The sequence below is a fragment of the Priapulus caudatus genome, unplaced genomic scaffold, assembly GCF_000485595.1.
Source record: "Priapulus caudatus unplaced genomic scaffold, Priapulus_caudatus-5.0.1 Scaffold606, whole genome shotgun sequence".
Lineage (NCBI taxonomy): Eukaryota > Metazoa > Priapulida > Priapulimorpha > Priapulimorphida > Priapulidae > Priapulus > Priapulus caudatus.
The window spans coordinates 288,741-308,359 of NW_014577667.1; the positions used below are offsets into that span (position 1 = coordinate 288,741).

The window sequence follows — 19,619 nt, forward strand, 5'->3', positions numbered from 1 at the left end:
TGTACTATCTATCACTAATACTGCTAGCTATAGGTGTACTATACTATACTATAGCTGTCTATACTGTACTGTACTGTACTATAACTATACTATACTATACTATACTGTAGCTATACTATACTGTACTGTAGCTATACTATACTATTCTATACTATACTCTATACTTATACTACTACATACTTACTAATACTATATACTCATAACTATACTGATACTATACTATAATACTATTACGCTATACTATACTATACTATACTATACTATACTATACTGTACTGTACTGTACTGTACTGTACTGTACTGTACTGTACTGTACTGTACTGTACTGTACTGTACGTAGCTGTACTGTACTGTACTGTAGCATATACAATACTATACTGTACTGTACTGTAGCTGTAGCTGTACTGTACGTGTACTGTACTGTACTGTACTGTACTGTACTGTACTGTAGCTTAGCTGTAACTTACTATACTATACTATACTATACTATACTATACCTATAGCTATACTATACTATATACTATACTATACTTCTATACTATACTATACTATACTATACTATACTATACTATACTATACTATACTATACTATATTATACTATACTATACTATACTATACTATACTATACTATACTATACTATACTATACTATACTATACTATACTATACTATACTATAACTATACTAAACTATACTAAACTATACTAAACTATACTATACTATACTATACTATACTATACTATACTATACTATACTATACTATACTATACTATACTATACTATACTATACTATACTATACTATACTATCTATACTATACTTATACTATACTATACTATACTATACTATACTATACTATACTATACTACTATACTATATATATACTATACTATACTATACTATTACTATATATATATATCTATATACTATAACTATATATATATATATATATATATATATATATATATATATATATATATATATATATATATATATAAACATACATATATAGGCGGCGAGACGGGCTTACGAGTCATTGATCATCGTGAAGACAGGGCGGTCGACGGGAGCATATTTCAACGACTTTGTTAGGCATGTGAAAGCTCGTTCACTAAAAGACTACGGATATGTTTACAACGAAAGCGATACCACTGTGGTAAGGCTCGCGTAAAGTCAGGTTCTATTCGGTTCCTTTTTTTGTTGTAAGAAGGATGTAAGTAGTTTCTAAAACAGCATAGCGTGTGATTTACCCATAGAGTAAAATAGGTTACGTTAAAAGTGCATTAGTAAATATATTTATCAATTTTATTTGAATAAAATGCAGTATTTTTACGGTCGGTTTGTCAACATTATTTTGTCGACTGTTCTGCGACAATACTAAAATTGGTTTCTTCGGAAAAGATGAGTAAAAATACAATGTCTCGGCCATGAAACAAGAGGCGAGCGAAACTAGAGTAATCACTTTGAGAAAGTTGTATTAAAATTCTTTGACACAGTTCCCGACACCAGTAACGGGAATGTATGCAGCCGTTATCATCTACATGGCAGCGCTAAATGAGTCCATCACTAATGGCATCGACCCGACGGATGGAAGAAAATTTTCAACAATTCCTGTGAATAGAACATTTCCCGTGCATCTATTAGATGGTACGTTTTTTTAACATCTTGATGCTCTAGATCTGGTCTACACACTTCTAGCATGTCGACAGCGCAGTCATGTAGGCCTACACCCTACGTCATTTTCTCTGTTCGTGAAGCACATTGTGTGTGTGTGTGTGTGTGTGTGTGTGTGTGTGTGTGTGTGTGTGTGTGTGCGTGTGCATGCGCGCGTGCGTGTGTGTGGTCCGGAGAAAGTATGATGCAAGCCAAGTACAGTTTTGCGCGCTTTATCAGACCTCGGACAAAGGGGCGCATCGCTTCAACGGCAAGACGTTGAAAAACATTCCGTGCCCACGTTGTTATGTGTTACCCGCTCAATTGTGACCACCGCTTAATCGGGGTTCCTGGCCTGACCCTCTAAAGCGGTCAATAAGTACAATAAAAATGTGTGGTGGTTTAAACTTAAACCAGCTTCGCGAAGCCATTTTGCTCGCGAGTTTTCGCTCTTGGGCAAAAAGATTTCCCTCTTCAGGATAAATCTTCATATGTCTCTCGTAACAGGACAATAATCTTGGCGAATATGATAACGTTACGTTTATGATTACAACAACATTTGCTGCGACGATATAGGAGTGGTGGCCTGCTTGCTGTGTAAGCCGATAGCACCCATCCTATGTTATGTTCTGTGTAGGCGTGACTTCTGGCGTCACAATTAACATGCTTGGTCTGAAGACATTCAAATACGAGCTGATGGACCTGGATCCAGCGATAGGCAAATTCGTTGTAAGTACCTCACCATCATAGCTGCGCCGTAAAAATGTGAAACACCCGTAAACAGATCCACAGATTATATATATATATATATATATATATATATATATATATATATATATATATATAAGAGTATAGAGGAGAGTACAGTATAGTTCAGTAGCGCAGCGCAGAATTGAATAAAAATGAATAGAATAGAATAGAATAGAATAGAATAGAATAGAATAGAATAGAATAGAATAGAATAGAATAGAATAGAATAGAATAGAATAGAATAAAATGTGTGCGTTACGCTGTACATTACACGTGCATTTACGTTTCGATGTCTAGAGGATAGGATCTTTCAACCCAGATCAAGACATCGTCGAAATGAATAGGCACGCTCATTGGCCAGGAGGCGTGCCCACTCCCCCCGATGTACCAGTATGTGGGTTCTTAGGATATGCACCAGAATGCAATCCAAAGGCTCCAGGTTAGTAGGATTTGTGTGTAAAATGGCTGTCTTGCTTCGCTCGACAGTCGGGCCCAGTGATGGCTGGTGAACACAGGCAATTTGCTCACAAAATCGATATTTTTCGTTCACAAGAGGTTAAAACAAAAAAAACAAAAACAATAACTACATATTTTTAAAACAGTTCACAAGAATCAAAAAGCATCTGTACGGCCTACGGCATAGGCCGAGATATTTTAGTTCACTGACCCACGTGAGCGACAGTGCCTAAACGGCGATACTGAAAATGGTAATTTCATACGATTTTTTTATTATAGATTATATAAACACATTTTCCTTTAGGTGAGCAAGATTGCATAACGGCGCTAAGGAAAATCGTCACAGGGCCATACATTTACGAAACCTTACTCTAAAACAAAAAGTTCAAGATAACCACACTATCAAAAAAGGGCTGCTTTCAGAAGGCAGTAAAACAAAATGGCTGCTTCATCCTCTGAAAGATGTTTTGTTCAGAATTTTTTTTTTTACTTTCAATGGCAAAAATTAATAAAAAATAGTAAACGAAGAATTTCCGCCGGATTCGTGCAGACGACTAGATGTTTTTGATTAACAAACAGACAAACAGTATTCAAATTATTATATAGATGCGTGCATACGTGTGTGCGTGTTTATGATCCTGGGGCCCGCTGTCAGAAACATCGCAAAGTTAAGGCTACTGTTAATGCTAAGATAGCATTTACGACTAATGTTTTTTTCTGACGGGCCCCTGGTCACGATAAGGTACTGCAATCTATTTTGAAATAAATAAGTTACTACAATAACAACATGTACAATAATACACATACAGTCAGTCGCAAAAGCTGTTGGGATATACTTTAGAGAATTATGTGATACATCTAATATAGCATTTACGACTAATGTTAAGACAAATTTTTTTCTGACGGGCCCCTGGTCACGATAAGGTACTGCAATCTATTTTGAAATAAATNAGAAGAGAGGGAGAGAGAGAAAGAGAGAGAGAGAGAACGCACGCGTAACTTAATATACCTTATATATGCTGTCTGGTCAATATATTGATCGTGACTAGTTTGTCTCCTTACTGCTACAGATATTAAACGTGTGTATGCGTTTGTGTGAATGTGAAAATTACCGGCTGTTGTGTGTTTTCACAGGTGGAATAAACACGATGACCTTAATCACGATCATCGTCACCAGCGCAATACTGATTATCGTCATCATCGTGCTGATATTCGTCCTAAGGTGATGCCGCACGATTCATTACAAAGTCTGATTTATTGTATATATATAATTATGTATATTATGTATATATATATATATATATATATATAAATATATTATACAAAATATCATTATCAAAATCAATATATATATATGTGTGTGTGCGTGCGTGCGGGCGTGCGTGCGTGCGTGCGTGCGGGCGTGCGTGCGGGCGTGTGTGCGTGCGTGCGTGCGTGCGTGCGTGCGTGCGTGCGTACGTGCGTGCGTACGTGCGTGCGTACGTGTGTGTGTATATATAAATAAATCACACGTATATATATATATATGTATATATATATATATATATATATATGTGATTTATTTTGCTAGTATCTGTATTTTTTAACGCGCTCAAGTTGAAAAGCAGGGAACAACAAAACATAATGAGCTTACGCATGACCGATGCAACCCGCAAGTCGAGAAAACATAGCAAGAACGCACGAGGCTTGCCTTTGCTCACTGCATTTATATTAATATATCTCTACATATCTATGCAGCGGTAATTTTTTCACGTTACCTGAACCGATATACGTGACGCAAACGATGTAGTACTTGTGATACTTCGAGGAGTGAAATTAAATGAAAATCGTTTGTTACGTCACATTGAAGAAAGACGCACATCTATAAGTACAGCTTTCGAAATAGGTTTAATTATGAAAAAATGATATCTATTTTTTTCAACATGTATATATATATATTTTTTTTTCAACTTTAAGATGTTTTGTGATGCAAATACTAGTAAATAAATAGAAACGATTTTCGTCTAAGGATATCCCTCAAGCAGACACATTTTTCAAGAATTTACTAATACGCGCTCTTTGGGCAGATGATCAAGAGGTCAATACCATAAGCCCAATTAATAATTATTAGCGTGGTCCTCCTCAACATTTTACTTGATACCTTCGTACTTCATACTCACTTGGTTTATGTAGCCAAATTATCATAGAGCGGGACCTGAGTGATCAATGGTGGAAAGTGAACAGCGATGAAGTTGAGAACATCACCACGAGCAAGGCGGCTAACCTGGACAAGGACAAGGACAGTAACTCGCATAGTGTAAGTAGACGAGTTCACGTGTTAAGCGGGAACAAAAACAATGTGTAGTACACACACACGCACACACACGCACGCACACACACACACACACACACACACACACACACACACACACAAACACACACACATATCTACGCACAAAGACATTTACACCCGCACGCACGCGCGCGTGTAGGTTCATCTCTGCGGTTAGTGAGGAAACGCCAGCTAGTCGTTCACACTACTCACTCACTACTCTGGTATAATGTTGGGGGGATTTCTCACTCTCGCTCTATGTTCCGAGGGTAATATATTATCTCTGCCAAACGGCAATGGATACGTCTAGACTTATATTATATATATAGACTATAGTTGATATATAATATATTGTATAATACGCATATATAGTATATCTATCTATGGCAGCATGACGTATGGAATTCTAATCATAACGATGGTACCATGTTCCAGGTTCCATGGTACCAGGGAAATTCCCTATTATCTACTTCTGACAGTATGCATGTATAGATGAACTAATTAAGTATGTTGGAAATACGATATCTGCCTACTAATTAAAGCTTTCAAGACCATATCTCCATTTATCAGGCGTTATCAGTGAATGATTGGAACACGATATTAATCGATTTAACGCGTCCATTAAACGATACACTAACTTCCTATATGCCCACCGTTTACCTTCTCGCTTTGCCGCTCCTTCTAGATCTCCGGTAGTTCTGCAACAGGTGGCGCTGTAACCAGGATCGGCATATATAACGTAAGCGTCTACATAGAGCATGCATATTTCCCAGCGCGCGTGTTCAATTTGGCGGACACTATATAACAATCACCGCACCGCTATACTTAATTTAAGAATATTAACTAACGATAACCGCATGTAAAAAATTGCAGCAATCATGTTTGCTTCTGAGACAACCGTTAAAATCTGTCGGTCCATGATCAATATTGCGTACGTCTATCTCATATGTGTAATGTATGCGATATGATGTATGAAAGTGTGTGGCTAGGGGAGCGTGTGCGTACGTGCGTGCGTGCGTGCGTGCGGGAGATGCGCGCGTGTGTGTTGTGTTTGTTTGTAGCCATGTTACATCGTTTAGGGCCGACAATGCGCCGTGAGGATGGTTCGGCATCATGAAATCAAGATCACACGAGACGTTCTTCTGGAGCTGAAATACGTAAATATACTCTTAAAGAAACACAATCTGGCATTTAAGTGTTCTCAGTTTAGCCCAGATCCCGCCCCGCGGCGATTGGCAGGGTTTGCGCACAATGATTGTAATCGTAAGCTTACAGCATATGTTGCCTTGTGGGAGCACACTCGCATTCAACACACGCACACGCGCAATTGCACACGCGCACACGTACATCAACAGTTTTTGTGGGTATGGCTCCTGAGACATGCATGTACTAGCAGCACCTGTAAATGCCAGACTACGAGAGATTGAGAGCACATACCCCCCCCCCATCGTGTCCTGTTAATATTTAATGCACAGAAGCCTTAGCCTCACGTAGATCATAATATATATACTATTACCACTGAGATAACTCTTTAATATACACTGTGCCAAAACCAATAGCTCATATACCCATTGGTTTCCTATTATAGTATATCTTGATCATGTACGTATATTATGCCGTATAATATATCTTGCATCGTCGGACGCGTACGTTCAAGGTTCAACAGCTGATGCTCGCTGAGAATCTTGTCAGCTACCTCGGCGTCTGCGCCGAACCGGGTCACGTGATGATCCTCACCGAACTCTGCAGGAAGGGAAACGTGTATGACATAATCGGCAACGAGGCGATCACATTCGACTGGGACTACAAACATGCATTCATTAACGATATCATATGCGTGAGTATATATATATATACTATATATATATATATTGATTTATGTACCAAGTGCGTCGCGCATGTTTTGGCGTATATGCTATATAGAATTTTAAAAGAGGAACAGAGTTTAAAACCTGCTGCGCGTACTTCCAGTACCCCCCCCCAAACCACCGAGCGTCGTACCCCACTTTAGGGCAATATTTTATGTTAAGGTGCTTCTAAATCCTCCCTTCTCTCCTCTCTCCCCTCCCTCCCTCGCCTCCCTCCCTCTCTCGCTCTCTCGTAGAGGCTTTGCTACACAACGTTAAATTCAGACTTATTAAAACCCTGTTCGTGCTTGTTCGCCGAACCATCTCGGCGAAGCTGAAGAGAAGAAGCGCTCTCTTTTATCATCATAGGAATAAAGCGTGCCACGTATCATTACAGCCACGGTACAATAAACCCGACCGCCACTGNTGAGGGTAGCATTACATGAGACAAACATAACAAGGAGTGTAACACTACATGAAGGGAGCATCACAATAGGGTAACTCTACATGAGGGTAGCATTACATGAGACAAACATAACAAGGAGTGTAACACTACATGAAGGGAGCATCACAATAGGGTAACTCTACACAAGGAGAACATTACATGAGGCGGACATTACATAAATGTTCGTCGCATCATCAGCGTCAGGGGACTAAAGATATTGACGTATACAGTTGCGCGACATGACAAGAACCGACCATTTTTCGGAGTATATCTAAAGGATCTATAAGCAGCTTATCAGTTAATTAAGGGCTGTTACATATGCTTCGACTTCTCAGTGAGGTATAGCCGTTGGCGAAACGCAAAAAAACGCGCGTGTTGAAAATAACACGGCTCAATTGATTGTAAAAAGTGAAGATGTAAAACAAGCTCTGGTACAAATACCCTCGTGCTCGTTTACAAATATATATTGTTTACCGTAGCTGTATAACCTGGACATGCACCGCTAACGACTGTTCGTGAATGTGTTTGCACGTAGGGTATGCAAGAAATCCACAACTCGGATATTAGATGGCACGGGAAACTGAATTCGAGAAACTGTGTAATAAGCGCACAGTTCGTGCTTAAAATAACCGATTACGGACTGCAGAGCTTCAGGGATGACAACATTCTTGACATGGAGCAGGATGGCATGGCTACATGCTATAGTCGTAAGTATCAGAATGTCAGGCGTGAAGAGAAACAAATGTTTTTAACTCGCTTCTGATATTATATAATAAATAAATAAATAAATAATTATAAATAATATATAAGGTATATATATATGTGTGTCTGTATGTGTATGTGTGTGTGTGTGTGTGTGTGTGTGTGTGTGTGTGTGTGTGTGTGTGTGTGTGTGTGTGTGTGTGTGTGTGTGGTGGTGTGTGTGTTGCGTGCGCGCGTGCGTATGTATGTGCGATTTTACGCATTTATTTGCCCGATTAAATAATGCGATTAGATAATTAAATCTAAAACAGCCACGACGATTTTCTACTTGCGTGATCCTGCAATAATGCGTGAAAGTTCGTGAATGATTCTTACATAAACGCAACCAAAATGCAGTATGTCAGAAATTTAAACTATAACGAAATCTGTAACTTTATTTTCACTGGTCTATGTATTTCTGCCTATCATTCTTTCTGTTTCATAACTTATACGCAGGATTCCAAATGCGAAACAGACATCTGTAAAATGTCATCATTCGGCGTGTCAAAGAATATAGTATCAATAATTCAACATCTCCAGCCCGCCCAGCAAACTTTGTTTGTGGGTATTAACGAATAGCATAACTTCGGGCACCGACATGCCACTGTGAACGAGCCGCCATGTTGTCACCTGGTTCCACCTGGCTCGTTTCGGCATTCGCAGCGGCGCATCGTTGCACCGGAGCATGTTTACCATTCAGCAATCAGTCGAACGAAGTCAAAAGGGCGACGTATACAGGTCGCGATCCTAGTTTGGGAGATTCGTCACGCGGCCAGCTTGGCCTACCAAATGTTTCAAATAGACGGACCGAAAAGCGTGGCGCTACGTCACCGTGTGCGCCTGAGTACATATCTTCAGGGTCGTAGCTAACTGTGGGACCAGGGGAGGGAGAGCCCTCCCCAGATTAATGTAGATATTAACAGAAATGCATAATATATATATATATATATATATATATATATATAATTATATTACACACTCCTGATATTATTACATGACCAATGTCGAAGTTCTGCCCACGTCATCTGTGGAAATCATAAGCGCGCATTTGTCTTTACCCCGTCTCATTTAGGGCAAAATAAGTTAGCTAGGCCTCTGCTGTTACGTAGATATGGGATGAAATTGGACTGACAGGCTAAACTGTAGTTCTATAGAGTAATAGGAAAGTTCTTCTCATAATACGCTGTGGTTATGTGCTATGTCGTATAGCGATTAAAATGGTAACATTACCGAAGTAACAGTATCGAGTTCTTCAACAGTGGTTGAAAACAAATTTGATATTAATCACTCCTGATTTCATGAGTAGAAATTCATTTCAATTAATTTCATCTAAATAAATGTATTATACTAACAGAAGGAAATCCACTATCGTAGTTGTAGATGTTACTTTGTACCCGTAGTTGCTTCTTTACAAAATAACAAAATAAATTGTTCGTGCATTTATTAGAGGTGATACAGAAATCCAGGCAGAGACTGGATCGCCGCCTCTAACGGCCGAAATCGCTGATGAATTGGACACCCGCCTGACGACGCTCGTTTAAAAACTTGCTGGCGGAAAATCCCGATCAAGCGACCTTCATTTTCAGTGATCAAGTCCTGATGCTCACGAACGAGATGATTAGGTATTGCACGCCGGCACGCACGCACGCACGCACGCACGCACACACGCACGCACAACTGCTACAACATACAACGAAAATGTATGCAAAATGATGAAATGACACATTCATCCTTATGAGTTTCCTTCGACTAAGATTTCTCGTTTCTTTCCCCGCCACCCCCACCACTCGGCGCGCAGTAAAGGAAGGCACAACGGCGTCGCCGTCCCTGTCGTCGGCCGCTTTGGAAAAGTACGCCGGTAACTTGGAGGCGATGGTCGAGGTGCGCACGATGGAGTATCTGGACGAGAAGCGAAAAGTCGAGAAGCTGCTCTACGAAATCCTCCCAAAGTGAGAAATTCCTTTCTGGCTGTACCGCGATGACGTCGCGTGTGGGTGTGACATTAAAGCTGTCGCTTCTGATACTGCTGCTACTGCTGCTACTGCTGCTGATACTGCTACTGCTACGGTGCTACCGCTGCTGCTGCTGCTGCTACTGCTGCTACTGTGCTACTACTGCTGCTGTTGACTGCTGTTTACTGTGCCTACTGCTGGCTGCTGCTGCTGCTGCTGCTGCTGCTGTTGCTGCTGCTGCTGCTGCTGCTGCAGCTGTATACGGAACGTGGAATCTTCGTGTGCTTTCCGGCTTTTACTAGCTTTTAATATCAAATAATATTATTTTCAGCGCATCTCTACTGTGAACGATGAACAGAGATGTTCACTTAGTAATATAAGATGTCAATTGTTTACATAAAAGCCAAGAGACTATGGGGAAGCGTATGTGTGGTAATTTCCTGTGTGTTAATATGGCGCGAAACTCTAGTTGGCATAATGAAGACAGCCATAGTTATTGGTTGTGTTATTGCATCTCCCTGCAGGGAAGTAGAAAGCAGCTGATAATGGGGAAATCAGTGGCTCCTGAGGCGTTTGACAGTGTCTCCATCTACTTTAGTGACATCGTCCATTTTACGCAGATTGCGGCTGAAAGCACGCCCTTGCAGGTAAATTATTATTACTATTATTATTATTATTAGTAGTATTATATTTTTCAAAGTGGATCACGGCATTAACCGGTGGCTTCTGGGTTGACCGTGCCCCAAACTGGGACATAGGGATTCAATCAATAAATTTTTGTAGGATGTATGCTGTTCCCAGTAGCTGCGATTTCCTGCACTTCATTAGGCAGTGGTGGCCAGCGGAGGTCCTTAAGTGTTCTTCTCAAACCATCTTTATAGAGTAGGCGCTCAACCACACTAGCCCCAGATTCTCGTCTTAGTATTCCACATCTCCTAATTTCGATCTCCAGATCTTTGTACTTGGCTGAGTTTGTCTCTTTCCTTCACCATTATGTTAGTATCATCTGGTACGGCTACCGTCAACAGCAGGCATCGTTTCTTTCTTGTCGTCGAGCCCACTACGTATCAGGGCGGTTTGCAGGATCCTACATCCTGTCTGGCACTGCCATTATTCCCACATTATGGTAGTATCTCTGCATGTTGCCTTACACTGGTTTCGGAATATGATCGTACCGCTTGTCAAGTAACTTGCTCACCAAGTTCGCTCAGATTGACCAGTGCAGATAGCTGGCATACCCTTGTTATGGCGCGTTTGTGTGCCGGTTGGGCGTCTGCACTGCCTGCCATTCCGGACGATCATGGTGGCTTGATGGCTCCTCTGCCCTTCTTCACATTCTTGCCCTTGCTGCTGACCTTTCTGAGGATGTTGCATGGAACATTTGACCAAGTTACTGTGTCAATTAGCTCAGGATATGTCACAGTAATACTAACTCCTAGCTACAAATATGTTCTTGAATGTTATGGGAATGTTTCTTTAGGTTAGCGTAAATTATTCAGTAACGTTCTTAATAACGTTTTTCATGAATGTTTTCCAATAACATTCTGAGAACGTTTTTACCCAAAAGTTAGGCAGTGACATTTACACTACTTTCAGATAACATTGATCAACCTCAAAAATGACATAATTAACGGCAGCCACCTTACGCATGCGCCCTGCAGCCGTATCACTAGATGTCTCGGAGGCTACGGGTACGGCAGTCCCACACACAGAACAAACGGTCACCCTATCCTATTCCTACCCAACCTTACCTTAACGCTAACTTAAGCAACTAACTCTAAACGACTTGGCTATCTTATTATACGCGTGTTAATAGTACCCAAATTAATCTATGTGCTATAACATTTTTTCTTTCATATTTTGCCACTGAACTGGACAATCAATCGCCAACCACTGGTGTAGCAGCTGGCACAATAATGTCATGCTTCATACTTCAAATCGAGTGTTTTTTAGCCCCCTCATCAAGAAATCTAATGGACTTCAAAATTAAAATCTCGGGAATATTTCCAACGCCAGTATTTTGTGGGCAAAGCGACGCATCGCCAATGGCAATGCCACCGTAGCCTCGAGCATTATACCCCAACAGCTAATCCCCAAAAAATGATCATATGCATCTGATGAATCATAAACAACAAATTCATCTTCATACCTGCTGCATATAGTTGCAACATCACAAAAAACGCAATTAGGAAGTTTCGAACCCATCCGGAGGACGGTTAACGATTTCGAACCATTCCAAAACTAAACTCTCTCACAACAGTCAAAACCAATGAATGCATAACGGTATGGGGAAGTTATTTAGAATATTTTTGGCTAATGTAACCCAAACTAGGAACCTCCCAGCGAATGCTTACGAAAGAAAACATTCCAAGAACATTAACTCTCTCACCAAGTAAAAACAATGAATGCATAACAATATGGGAATGTTCTTAGCAATATTTCTGGCTAATGTAAACCAACTAGAACCTCCAGCTGAATGTTACGAGAATGTTCGTGTTTGCTGGGCTTATACTGTTTTACATACGTTCACCTATTTTGCACACAGCGGGCATCATTGTCGAAAATTGTGGGAATATTTTTTATTGAGACCTTTCAAGTGCCTATCTTTCAACAGTGTTGCATCAATGACGTGCGTCAAGAGCCACAAAACCTCCAACACAATTCATCTCTGTTATTGTTTACGCCTGTGAATGCGTGATTGATCAGGGAGGGTGGCATGTAAGAGCGAAGACATTTTTTTGGGTCAAAAACACACATTCCATTGACAATTTCACGCGGCATTTCAATGGAAAGCCTCTGGCATATGAAACCCCAACACCCTTTGACTGACTAGTCAAAAAATTTCAAAGTCGTATATTGCTATTATTTATCGCGATAGTTCTTATTTTGAACAAAACTCTTTAATAGGCTATGAGCCAGACCCCAAATTGACCGGCGGCTACCATACAGATGGAGTAAGGCTCAGTGTGATTTTAAGGCAAGATAGATATCCCTAGATATGAAATAAAATGTATACAGTGTATAACTCTCGGCCTCTCTGTGTTATCACTCGACAATTAAAAAAAAAACTATTTATACCCTCTTCGCTTTCCAAAATATGTGATATTGGTAGAAATTGAAATAAATATTTTGTTAAGCCGATACATAGTGCCAATAAATTGCCTACTGGATGCAACTAATATGTAATACCAATATAAACATTTGTGGCGCTTATTTTGTCAAAATTTGATATAATGACCAAAAATATGTCTTAACTTTAGTGAAAAAGTGCCGCAAATCGCTTGACTTCCAAATTTCACATTGCACGTTTGTCAATAATTCACAAAATGAAAACTCCCATAGTAACATATTACCATCAAAAACTTCACAAGAGACCAGCTTCATTCGAATATTATCATTACTTTGTAATATGGTGGTTGTTGTGGACATATCTTGGGCAAAGTTCAACCATACCTCGTAATTTGATATTTGCCGAACAAAACTTAGATTTTAAACATTTTAGGTTTTAGGTTTAATTTTTGTATTAGCTAGTATCCATGTAGTATGTAACATCAGAGTACATTACTATTTCACAATACATGTAAAAATTGCTCCCACTAGGGTTATCATAATTATGCTTATCATTAAATGATCATCCAGATTAAATACGCCTTGTTAATGTATACATGTTATATACCCCAGTCAATTTTAACACGCCTTGTTATATTATACATTGTTATTACCAGTTATTTTTAACACAATTGACACAATACAGGCATGAAATTAAACACATACTAACTCATGCTGTACGTCTGAAAAAACATCACGAAAGTATCCTTTTAGATGCGCATCCATATTTTGCTCAGAATCGGTATTTTGCTCCGCGTCGAGAGTGAAATCATCTTCGTCGAGGCTGTCGTGTCTGACCCGTCAGACAAGGCTGATTGTCCCAACAGCAAGTTTACACATGCCGTACATTATCAGTCCACTGCGCAATGCAGACACAATTTGGTAGTGGCAAAAAGCGCTTTTCCGGGCGGGAAAAAAAAANACACAATCCCTGTGTTTGTGGGTGATATTTCTGGATGAAATAGTAGTTTATTGTTATTTGTTACTGTTGTTATCTGTACACGTAATGGTGAAACAAAAGAGGAACAAAAGAAAGCGAGAGTTTTTTGGCGCGAGCGAAGGCTCTAAAGCAGAAAAAAATACAGCACGCTAAACTCGAACTGGCTCTAAACGAGGAAGAACACAACATTGAAACGGAAATTAACGTGAGTGAGGCTAGAGCACGAGTGCTGGAAGAATTGGAAAATAGTGAACTAAGAGACAATCGGTCGCTGGCGGAGATGGACGCTATCACGAGCAGCAAGCCGCAAGTAACGTTTGCATAGTGACTGAGGCGAAGGTTGGGGATCCGTCCTCGGTTGTGGACAGTAACTCTGCTGATTCGTCCGCCGTTGTCAGTGGTGGCGCGGTATCGTTGGAACCATGTGCGCAGTCGTTTTTTCCCAGGTCCATGGTGTCGACACCTGTTGTGAATACCAGTGGGCGCTCGATTTTTCGCTCTGATTCTGTCACCGACACGACGGCAGACCTACATAACCTAAGCCTTCCTGTTACGGAACTGGGAAAACTAGCAATGGACATCGCGAAATTCGACGGGCTACACAAACCTTTTCAGGCAGTTTAATGCCAGGATCAGTGCCAACACTGATTCTGCCGATAAAAGGTTAACCTACCTTTTGCAGTACACCACAGGTGAGGCACACAGCATCGCACAGGCATATGCGCACCTCAACGCCGAGCGTGATTACCAGGCCGCACTGGACGAGTTTAAAAACAGGTATGACAATCCAAGCGAAACCGCACAGTCTTACGTTAACCGTGCACGTTGCAAACGTGAAAGCCGACAAACCGAAGCTATTGGACGAATTCGGAACCTTTCTTCGTGGATGTTTGCATGCGGTGGAAGAGACCGAGTCTGTAGGCGTCTTGGAATACGGAAAGAACATAAAGCAAATCGTGAAGAAGTTGACATATCATCTGCACGACAGGTGGAGGAGCATCGTGTACGAGAAGTAAATCAGGAACCAGCCGGTCAAATTTGGCCAACTAGTAGGCTTTGTTAGAAAAGAGGCTCGGAAGGCAAACGACCCCGTGTACGGAAACGAGGTCACGAGTCCAGCCATTTAGCCTGCTAGTAGGTAATCATACCCCAGCAAGCAACCTAGTCATGGCAGTAGGCCATCTCAGCCAACTCATATGAGTTTGGCTACCAACGTAAACACCCCCAGCCCTACCACTGCCGTTAGAGGTAAGACTCCGAACCCGCCCTCCAACCCGGTGTCGTGTACTCCTTGTCTCTTTTGTAAAGGTACTGACCACAATTTGGTCAACTGTTTAAGGTTTTTGATCGAGTCACTTTCTGAAAGGTACGCGTTGTTGAGGTTGCATAACTTATGTTTTGGCTGTTTGAAGCTTGGCCACATGATATAGATAGCCACTGACGTCAGTGTATGTCACGATGATACTTTGATTCATGGAAACATATGCCCACCCTATTGTTGAAATCCACACTGTAGAAGGGACATTTTAGCCAGTTTTTGGCCCTTTAGTTATTGATCAGTGAACTTTTGTGAGTTGTTGCTTAGCCTAGCAATATCTCTACACAATCCCCGTGTTTGTGGGTGATATTTCTGGATGAAATAGTAGTTTACTGTTATTTGTTACTGTTTGTACACGTAATGTTGAAACTCCATATTGATATTAGGCTAGTAGTTTTGGCTGAGTTTGCGAACTTTCAGTGAGGTCTATGTAAAGGAGTAAGTCTAAGGGTTATTTTCTATTACTTGTCAGTTTGTTTATTACGATTTTTGTACACCTTTGCAGATTTACGGATACTCGATGGAATTGATGGATGTTTGACTGGAATTTGGAGCTGTATTGGGTATTGATGGCAAATACACGATAAGGAGACTGTATCCAGTAATTCCTGTGTCTATTTCGTTTATTGAACGAGCTCGCGGAAGACTCCGGGCGATTTGGCCGCCACATTAGTAAATATATTGTCGTGACGTCAGAGAGACAAAACCTCGTGTCGTTGGAGGGAATGTCGGAGAAGTCTGTAGACTGTTTGTGGAGCCAAAGAATGGAGGAAAGCACGGACGCTCCGCCGGGAGAAAAGTTCCTCACCTATGTCTGCTATGAGGACGTCAAGGCTGAAAGCGCGCCGCTGGTTTCCCGGTCACAGTCACAGACTAGTAGTCGACTGTCGCTGGCTAAGGCGGCAGAGAAACAAACGAAAGCGTTTCTGGCGCGAGAGTTTTTGGCGCGAGCGGGGGCTCTAAAACAGAAAAGAAAAATACAGCACGCTAAACTCGAACTGGCTCTAAACGAGAATGAACACAACATTGAAACGGAAATTAACGTCAGTGAGGCGAGAGCACGAGTGCTGGAAGAATTGGAAAATAGTGAACTAATAGACAATCGGTCGCTGGCGCAGATGGACGCTATCACGAGCAGCAAGCCGCAAGTAACGTTTGCAGATTCCGTAGTGACTGAGGCGAAAGTTGGAAATCCGTCCTCGGTTGTGGACAGTAACTCTGTTGATTCGTCCGACGTTGTGAGTGGTGGCTCGGTATTGTTTGAACCCTGTGCGCAGTCGTTTTTTTACAGGTTTATGGTGTCGACACCTGTTGTGAATACCAGTGGGCACTCGATCTTTCGCTTTGACTCTGTCACCGACACGACGGCAGACCTACATGACCTAAGCCTTGCTGTTACGGAACTGAGAAAACCAGCAATGGACATCGCGAAATTCGACGGGCTACACAAACCTTCTCAGGCAGTTTAATGCCAGGATCAGTGCCAACACTGATTCTGCCGATGAAAGGTTAACCTACTTTTTGCAGAACACAACAGGTGAGGCACACAGCATCGCACAGGCATATGCGCACCGCAACGCCGAGCGTGGTTACCGAGCCACACTGGACGAGTTCAAAGACAGGTATGGCAATCCAAGCGAAACCGCGCAGTCTTACGTTAACCGTGCACTGGGCTGACCAAACGTGAAAGCCGACAAACCGAAGCTACTGGACGAATTCGGAACCTTTCTTCGTGAATGTTTGCATGCGGTGAAAGAAACTAAGCCTGTAGGCGTCTTGGAATACTGGAAGAACATGAAGCAAATCGTGAAGAAGTTGCCATATCATCTGCACGATAGGTGGAGGAGCATCGTGTACAAGAAGAAAATCAGGAACCAGCCGGTTAAATTTGGCCAACTAGTAGACTTTGTTAGAAAAGAGGCAAGGAAGGCAAACGACCCCGTGTACGGAAACGAGGTCACGAGTCCAGCCCTTTAGCCTGCTAGTAGGTCACCATACCCCAGCAAGCAACCTAGTCATGGCAGTAGGCCATCTCAGCCAACTCATATGAGTTTGGCCACCAACGTAAACAGCCCCAGCCCTACCCCTGTCGTTAGAGGTAAGACTCCGAACCCGCCCTCCAACCCGGTGTCGTGTACTCCTTGTCTCTTTTGTAAGGGTACTGACCACAATTTGGTCAACTGTTCAAGGTTTTTGATCGAGTCACTTTCTGAAAGGTATGCGTTGTTGAGGTTGCATAACTTGTGTTTTGGCTGTTTGAAGCCTGGCCACAGGAAGAGGTTTTGCCAAAGTAGGTTGACATACAGCAAGCAGTGTCAACAAGGACACCCTACTATTATGCATGCCGCTGAAGCAGCAAGGCCCAAGTCGGGTCCCAATTAGACAAGGGTATGTACAGGTTATACGAGGGCCGGAGATTCTCCCCAGCAAGCATTGGCCATTGTGCCGGTCAGGGTAAAATGTGTGTCAACCATTCGTGCGGTGGAAACCTTTGCTTTCCTGGATAGTGGAAGTACTTCTTCCTTCATGACTGAAGATTTGATGAGGTCATTGGGTGCAAAGGGTAGAAGGTCACAGATTGATTTGCGTACCATGTCTCAGCATTGTGTGATAAGTGGGTTTGAGAGAACTGGTTTAGAGGGCAGTAGTTTGAATGAGGAAGCAACAGTGAAGTTGCCACCCATTTACACACAGCCTGAATTGCCTGTGACCAAGGTTGATATTATTGGCCCTGAGGTACTAATAGATAGGTGGCCTTACTTGCGCGACATTTCATTCTCTACAGGTGCCATATATAGTAAAGTTGGTTTGCTCCTAGGGGTAGATGTGCCGAAGGCTTTGGAGCCGTGAGATATCGTGAAGAGTGTTGGCAATGGGCCTTTCGCGGTACAAACCATCCTGGGTTGGGTCATAAATGGGCCTTTGAATGTTTCTAGTGATAGCGTGTCACCGCGAAATGCGTCGTGTAATTGCGCCGTGACAAGTTTGGAAGCACAGGTACAGCGTCAGTTTGATCTCGACTTTAGTGAGAGGATTATAGATGATCAAGACGAGTACTCTCGTAATGACAAACTTTTCCTGAAGAGGATCGAAGAGTCCATACGTTATGAGAATGGCCACAACGTCATAGGCCTGCCGTTTAAGTCTGAGGATATCCGGATGCCGAATAATAAGAAGCAATCAGAGCAACGGATGTCTGGATTGGGGAGAGGTTTTGAGAAGGACGCAGCCTACGCCGAGGAGTATCAAGGTTTCATGAACAAGGTGTTGGACAATGGCTATGTCAGAAGAGTCCCAGCAGAGCTTCTTTAGCCCGAAGTAGAGAATTCAGGTAAAGTGTGGTATATACCCCATCATGGGGTGCGACACCCGCGGAAACACGAACTGCGCGTCGTGTTTGATTGTGCGGCGCGGTACAGTGGGTGTTGTTTGAATGACGATTTGTTGGCCGGTCCTAACTTGACTAATAGTCTTGTTGGAACCCTACTTAGGTTTAGGCTCGATGATGTTGCGATTCATGAGGACATAGAAACCATGATTTACAGAGTAGGCGTTCCTCCAGAGCATTGTAACTTTCTTCGGTTCTTTTGGTGGAAGGATGAAAACCCTGCGAACGAAGTGTTGGAATATCAGATGGTAGTGCACCTGTTTGGCGCGAAATCGTCTCCGAGTTGTGCTAATTTTGCGCGTAGAAGGACCGCCATGGACGTGAAGGGTCAGTTTAATTCGGAGGTTATTAATACGGTGCTCAAGTTCTTCTATATCGACGATCTGTTGAAGAATGCGAGGGCCGCCCAATGTGCCATCGTTTTAAGGACGGATGTCGATTCAGTGTTGGACCACGGTGGCTTCAACATGCGATGCTGGGTAAGTAACCACAGAGAGGTAGTCGCCACCATACCAGTGGGAAAGAGGGCCAAGAGTGTTGTAGATTTGGATTTGGACCAGGACGTAATGCCAATCGAAATTGAGCTGGATGTAAGTTGGTGCGTCGAGTCTGATAGGTTTCGCGTTGTGCGCGATGTACAGAAGCGTCCGCCCACACGTCGTGGGATCCCGTCCATGGTAAACAGTGTTTATAATCCACTTGTTTTCCTGG

At 42.0% G+C, this 19,619-nt stretch overlaps 1 protein-coding gene across 1 annotated transcript in view; it reads left to right on the forward strand.

Annotated features, from left to right (window-relative positions):
- Window positions 1–4,641: 4,641 nt before the first annotated feature.
- LOC106812075 (atrial natriuretic peptide receptor 1-like) overlaps window positions 4,642–19,619 on the forward strand; it is a gene marked incomplete at its 3' end in the record, with an annotated part of 28,560 nt that continues 13,582 nt past the window's right edge. Inside the window, exons 1-6 of the mRNA XM_014815844.1 lie at window positions 4,642–4,646; window positions 5,031–5,154; window positions 6,827–7,006; window positions 7,997–8,168; window positions 10,001–10,151; window positions 10,684–10,801. Of these exons, the coding sequence (XP_014671330.1) occupies window positions 4,642–4,646; window positions 5,031–5,154; window positions 6,827–7,006; window positions 7,997–8,168; window positions 10,001–10,151; window positions 10,684–10,801 (750 nt within the window). The remainder of the gene's footprint in view (window positions 4,647–5,030; window positions 5,155–6,826; window positions 7,007–7,996; window positions 8,169–10,000; window positions 10,152–10,683; window positions 10,802–19,619) is intronic.